At 39.7% G+C, this 7,410-nt stretch overlaps 1 protein-coding gene across 4 annotated transcripts in view; it reads right to left on the reverse strand.

Annotated features, from left to right (window-relative positions):
* The window catches only part of LOC139753743 (uncharacterized), a 264,930-nt gene extending 260,040 nt beyond the window's left edge, over positions 1-4,890 (reverse strand). For all 4 annotated transcript variants that reach the window (XM_071670543.1, XM_071670541.1, XM_071670544.1 and 1 more), the window contains exon 1: positions 4,754-4,890. In XM_071670543.1, coding sequence (XP_071526644.1) covers positions 4,754-4,833 — 80 coding nt within the window. In that variant the 5' untranslated portion in view covers positions 4,834-4,890. The remainder of the gene's footprint in view (positions 1-4,753) is intronic.
* Positions 4,891-7,410: the final 2,520 nt, after the last annotated feature.

The following is a 7,410-nucleotide window of genomic DNA, read 5'->3' on the forward strand; positions in this document are numbered from 1 at the left end:
ATATACATATACATACATACATATACATAAATACACATGTACATATTCATACTTGCTGCCTTCATCCATCCCCGTCGCGACCCCGCCACATATGCGCGCATGTGAGGTAGTGCTACGAAAAGACAACAAAGGCCTCAGTCTCCAGCTGTCATGTGTAACGCACCGAAATCACAGCTCCCTTTCCACATCAAGGCCCCACAAAACTTTCATGGTTTACCCCAGACACTTCTCATGCCCTGCTTCAATCCACTGACAGCACGTCGATCCCAGTATACAAAATTGTTCCAATTCGCTCTATTCCTTGCATACCGTTCACCCTCCGGTATGTTCAAGCCCTGATTGCTCAAGATCTTTTTCACTCCATCCTTCCACCTCAAATTTGGTCTCCCACTTCTCCTTGTTCCCTCCCCCCCTGACACATGTATCCTCTTTGTTAATCTTTCCTCACTCATTCTCTCCATGTGACCAAACCATTTCAATACACCCTCTTCTGCTCTCTTAACCACACTCTTTTTATTACCACACATCTCTCTTACCATTTCATTACTTAATCAAACCACCTCACACAACATATTGTCAAACATCTCATTTCCAACACATCCACCCTCCTCTGCCCACCCCTATTCATAGCCAATGCCTCACAACCATATGATATTGTTGGAACCACTATTCCTTCAAACATACCTATTTTTGCTTCCCGAGATAACGTTTTCGCCTTCCACACTTTCTTCAATACTCCCAGAACCTTAGCCCCCTCCCCCACCCTGTGACTCACTTCCGCTTCCATGGCTCCATCCGCAGCTAAATCCACTCCTAGATATCTAAAACATTTCACTTCCACCAGTTTTTCTCCATTCAAACTTACCTCCCAACTGACTTGTCCCTCAACCCTACTGAACCTAGTAACCTTGCTCTTAATCACGTTTACTCTAAGCTTTCTTCTTTCACACACTTTACCAAACTTAATCACCAGTTTTTGCAGTTTCTCTCCTGAATTAGCCACCAGCACTGTATTATCAGCGAACAACAACTGACTCACTTCCCAAGCCCTCTCATCCACAACTGACTGAATACTTGCTCCTCTCTCCAAAACTCTTACATTCACCTCCCTAACCACCCATCCATAAACAAAATAAACAACCATGGAGACATCATGCAACCCTGCTGCAAACTGACATTAGCTGGGAACCAATCACTTTCCTCTCTTTCTACTCGTACACATGCCTCACATCCTCGATAAAAACTTTTCACTGCTTCTAGCAACTTACCTCCCACACTATATACTCTTAATACCTTCCACAAAGCATCTCTATCAACACTATCATATGCCTTCTCCAGATCCATAAATGCTACATACAAATCCATTTGTTTTTCTAAGTATTTCTCACACACATTCTTCAAAGCAAACACCTGATCCACACATCCTCTACCACTTCTGAAACCACACTGCTCTTCTCCAATCAGATGCTCTGTACATGCCTTCACCCTCTCAATCAATACCCTCCCATATAATTTCCCAGGAATACTCAACAAACTTATACCTCTGTAATTTGAACACTCACTTTTATCCCCTTTGTCTTTGTACAATGACACTATGCAAGCATTTCACCAATCCCCATGCATTTCACCATGAGCCATACATACATTGAATATCCTCACCAACCAGTCAACAACACAGTCACCCCCTTTTTCAATAAATTCCACTGTAATACCATCCAAACCTACCCCCTTGCTGGCTTTTATCTTCTGCAAAGCTTTCAGTACCTCTTCTCTGTTTACCAAATCGTTCTCCCTGACCCTTTCACTTCGCACACCACCTCAACCAAAACACCCTATATCTGCCAATCTATCATCAAACACATTTAACCAAACTTCAAACTACTCACTTTATCTCTTCCTCACTTCGCCACTACTTGTTAATACCTCCCCATTAGCCCACTTCACCTATGTTCCCATTTGTTCTCTTGTCTTACGCACTTTATCTACCTCCTTCCAAAACATCTTTTTATTCTCCCTAAAGTTTAATGATACTATCTCAACACAACTCTCATTTGACCTCTTTTTTCACCTCTTGCACCTTTCTCTTTACCTCTTTACCTCCTGCCTCTTTCTTTTATACATCTCCCAATCATCTGCACTACTTCCCTACACAAATAGTCCAAATGCCTCCCTCTTCTCTTTCACTAACAATCTTAATTCTTCATCCCACCACTCACTACCCTTTCTAATCTGCCCACCTCCCACCTTTCTCATGTCAAAGGCATCTTTTGTGCAAACCATCACTGTTTCCCTAAAAACATCCCATTCCTCCCCTATTCCCCTTACGCCATTTGCTCTCACCTTTTTCCATTCTGCATCAATCTCCCCCACTCTCCTTATGTCATTTGCTCTCACCTTTTTCCATTCTGTACTCAATCTCTCCTGGTACTTCCTCACACAAGTCTCCTTTCCAAGCTCACTTACTCTCACCATTCTCTTCACCCCAACATTCTCTCTTCTTTTCTGAAAACCTCTACAAATCTTCACCTTCGCCTTCACAAGATGATCAGACATCCCTCCAGTCGCCCCTCTCAACGCATTAACATCAAAAGTCTCTTTCACATGCCTATCAATTAACACATAATCCAATAACACTCTCTGGCCATCTCTCCTACTTACATACATATACTTATGTATATCTCTTTTTAAATCAGGTATTCCCAATCACCATTCCTTTTTCAGCACACAAATCTAAAAGCTCTTCACCACTTCCATTTACAACACTGAACACCCCAAGTATACCAATTATTCCCTCAACTGCCACATTACTCACCTTTGCATTCAAATCACCGATCACTATAACCCAGTATCGTGCATCAAAGCCGCTAACAAAACACTTGCCTTTCATGTCTTTCTTCTCATGACCAGGTGCATAGGTACCAATAATCACCCATCTCTCTCCATCCACTTTCAGTTTTACCCATATCAATCTAGAGTTTACTTTCTTATACTCTATCACATACTCCCACAACTCTTGCTTCAGTAGTGCTACTGCTTCCTTTGCTCTCGTCCTCTCACCAACCCCTGACTTTTCCTCTTCCATTTCATCATTTTTTCATCCATACATACCTGTGGATCATCTTGTGCTGAAATAAGGTGTTTGCAGGGAATAAACCTCTCTCAGAACAGACACCCATGAGATAACTTCCATTATCATTTACTCCAGGCACTCACCATTTACCAACTATCTCACCAATTTCATCATATCCCATCTTTGCATTCATAACATCCTTTACTACTATGTTTCTCTCATTCTCAAAACTGTCTATGAAATCATCTAATTCAACTTCCCAAGACAAGCTTTATTTCTTCCTTACCTTGCACATTTGTCATTTTGACAGGTGCATATACACATACCAATGCATACTTTTACCCACACTATTCTTGACCCATTCCATCTATGCTCTGCAACACCCTCCTACACTCTTGATAATAGCAGAATTGCATATACTTTTTTGGTGAAATGAATCAACACTTAAAGAAAATTAGGCTTTTCTAGACCATAGAATTAGCTTTTCTCAGCAAAGGCAAAGAGATACCACTTTTTAAGTTTGCTATTTCAATTTTTTACTTTGTCATTATGGTAAAGAATGATACAAAAGTGTGGGATTTTGCTTTACTATCCTTTAAAACTCTTTTGATATCAATCAACTCATCAGTGGTAGGGTCACATGGGATAGGGAAAAATGTGGTGTTAAATAACACTATATTATTGTAATATGTGAAAATCAAAGAATATGCAACTTTAATGTTTAAAGACTGCATTTGTGAAATAGTTCTCTATAGTATCAATTACTCTTACAAAAATCATCTACAGACCTCCACTTATCTCCAACATGTTTATTCGTTTGGCTATGAATGTAAACAGTGAGTACAGACACTAAGGACACATAAGCATTAATTCAAGCCTTATATATATATGCACACATCGGATCTCACCCAACATGTCTGCAAAACTTGGATTATGTCAAATTCAAACATTACGAGGCAGAGTAGCTTTCACTGGAATGCATAAATAATTACTTCATTCAGTTTATATATCGAATAAAACCAGACCATATTACCTAAGCAAGCACCATGTAAATGTCTGATGTAAGCTGTCTGCAGGATGATCACTTTTATCATGTCCTTGCGCTATGCATAAGGACATCACAAAATGACATTATAACGCTATAAGTATCCCTTCTACTTGTGTTTCATTTCACAGACTTTGATGATTGGAATCTTTACAGTCTCTTAAGTATTGATACAGAGTAACTGTACCCCACAAAATCCCTCCATTTCAAAGCTCTGCCCACTTTACCAGTAAAAGTTGTTGGAGCAGGAGGTGCTACACTTAAAATCTTACGATAAAATATATAAACTTAAACATGTGCGTCCGTCAACGGATGAATCATCATAAAATATGGTTTTTACCTATCATGGTTCTGAAGAATTCAAAACAATTCAAAATTTAATCCAATCTTCCATCTTACAAGACTTTCAATTATATCTTTGCTTAAGAGTATACACATATATACAATACAACCATAACACATTCATACAGGGATGTGTATTCCGATCAACATTAAATATACCTTTAATTAAGTAAAGTAAAATCATTAAGATATACCCATAATCGGTGCAAAGGCGGTGCTGAAAATGAGTCAGGCGAGACATCTGTGTTCTCAAGTCCTTATCTATCTAATAACAGTCATGTCGTTATCCAACTTACCAACAATTTAGCTTCCTGACGTTATGCAGATCCGACCCTTTCGATCTAGCGACAACCATATCCTCTGTTAATTTTACCATCTTAGAAATGTTTGAAGAACCGCACAACCAACAGAAGACGACGACCTGCTCACAACACCTGGAGAGACACAAGGCTTATTTGTATTTTTCGGAGGAGGAGGTAGGGGGTAGGGGGAGGTAATGAGGAGGTAATAATCCTTTGAAGTATATATCACCCTCACAATTACATCGATTGCATTCATGATATCATAATGATAGTACAAGATTCTTAATCTTGTTATAATAGCAAGTATAGGTAGTCACACATTAAAAGAAAAGAAATATGTACATGATCAAAAATGATAATTGCACGTAATTCAGAAACGTTGGCAAAATGTGCTGGGTACTAATGTCAATGATTCTCATAAGTTATTTGAAATAACTTCTTGAAACAATTAGTCAAATTTTACGACTAATATACTTATTATTATTATGACCCAGCACCCATCGCTGTCAAACACGAACGATATAAAATGAAATTTTCAAATACACAAGAGACAAAAGAACATGTTCTTCTTAAAATTCCCGGAAAATTGTGGACGCTTAACCACTTATTACATTCTGTAATAACCATGTTCAGAACTACAAAAAACTGTGAGGTGTACACTGAAACCTAATGCTCGTATAAAGGTAAGAAGTAAAATGGCGTTGAGAACTAAACATATGACACAAACTTTGGTCTTGGCTAGGTAGGCATGGGCGGGGTGAGCGAGGAATGGGCATCCATAATTGGTGGAAGACCTTCAACACGTGAAAGTGCTTCAGCATGATGGAGATTTGTTTGTTTCATATCAACACAGGGTATGTCGTTAAAGTAAAAAGAAGTGGCAATACATCAATGAGTGTTCATGAAAGGAAACTGGCTACAGTATTTGAAGGTCCTCAGCGAAATTTCTCATTGTCTCTCTCTTACCCATCGAAACTGTCAAGGGGGTCCATTTATGGATAATAATGAATTTAGACTCAAGCGATCTTGAGCCACTGATGATCTCGTGTATGTTTTGGTGTGCTTCAGTTCTAAGAAGCTTCGTTTTGCAGTAGCTGCTCTTCATGAAAGAGTAGAAGCAGAGCACATTGCAGATGCTAAGAGTGAAACTCTTTAATATGTCCTAAGGTATGTTGCACAACCACACACAGTCATCCATCCATGTTTTGCATCAAGGAAATAGGGCTTTCGGTTTCATTCCTTCAGCCTCACTGGGGATTTCTGCCTGTTCAGCGCTTCTTCCAGCAGCTTCTTTTAAACGTGAATATTGGTATCTGAACAAAGCTGACTGGAATAACTCGCGGAAATTCCTTTCTGACTTTCGTTGGGTAAATTGCTGTCTCTTATGAGATGATGCTTCTGTCTCTGTCAGATACATAGCAGAGGTTATTGTTGCGGGAATGGAAGCATTTATTTCCTCTTCCACCAAGACGCCCACTTCCAATTTATGGTTCAACCGTTGCTGTTCTAAGGCCATTCAAGCAAGGGATTAGGCATATCGGACTTGGAAAACTCTCCTTCTGACTTCCATTCAGACCCCGTTATCATCACAAGAACGTTACTCGTGAAGCAAAGCGTCCGTTTATTCAGAGGAAGTGCGATAACCACTGTTAGGTATTTCTGGTCTTTAGTAAAGGGCATCGCTAACTGTCGCTTTACCTTTCCTTCACTTTTCCATTCTGATGGTACCATAACTCTATCTCCCGTAGACAAAGCAACTATTTTCAGTTTTCGTTTCTGCTTTAACTCTACCTTGGATAACTATAACATTATTTCATCCCCTGATGCTCCTCTTACTAATCTTATGCTCCTCCCCGTAATCTGTTTTCGAAGTCCGAAAATCGCTTTCTCTATTGACACAAGCAAGGCTTATGATCATGATGGCATCCATCCCTGTGTACCGAAATATTATACCTTTGAACTTGCACCTGTGCTAGCTCGTCTGTTCCGTGTCTTTGTGAAATCCAGAACTTTCCCTTCTAGGAAGCATACGTTGTTAAATCCCATCCCTATGATGAGTGATCATTCTAACCCCTCTAACTATCGTCCTGTAGCTATGACATCTGCCATTTCTGAAATATTTGATTTCCTCCTCAACTCCCATATCCTGAGACAATCTAAATATCACAGTCTTCTCTCTGATCATCAATATGGCTTACATAAGGCGAGATCAACTGGTGATATTCTTCCTTATCTTACTAATGCCTGGGCATCATCCCTGAAAGATTTTGGAGAATCCTATGTGTTTGGCTTGGGGTAGCATCAGGGTCTCATCTATTTGCTCCCTTCTTCTAGCTTCCTCCCTCACTTTGCTCCCTCATATCTAGCTACTGATCTGACAGATCTATCTCTGTGGTTGTTGATGGATCACCCTCTTCCCTTTTTTCCATTAACAGCGATGTCCCTGAAAGTCCCGTATCCTACACTATTTCTCCATTTTACCAACGATTTCTTTTCTTTTACAAATAACAAAATGCACTCATATTCTAATGACTCAACACTGCATTCATCCACATATTTCACTTCTGCTCCTTCATTTCTCACTCTGTCTGCATTTCGCCTCGAAGCAATTTTCTCAATAAACTCGGACTTGGGTAGAATATCTTTAGTGG

The sequence above is a fragment of the Panulirus ornatus genome, chromosome 15, assembly GCF_036320965.1.
Source record: "Panulirus ornatus isolate Po-2019 chromosome 15, ASM3632096v1, whole genome shotgun sequence".
Taxonomy (NCBI): domain Eukaryota; kingdom Metazoa; phylum Arthropoda; class Malacostraca; order Decapoda; family Palinuridae; genus Panulirus; species Panulirus ornatus.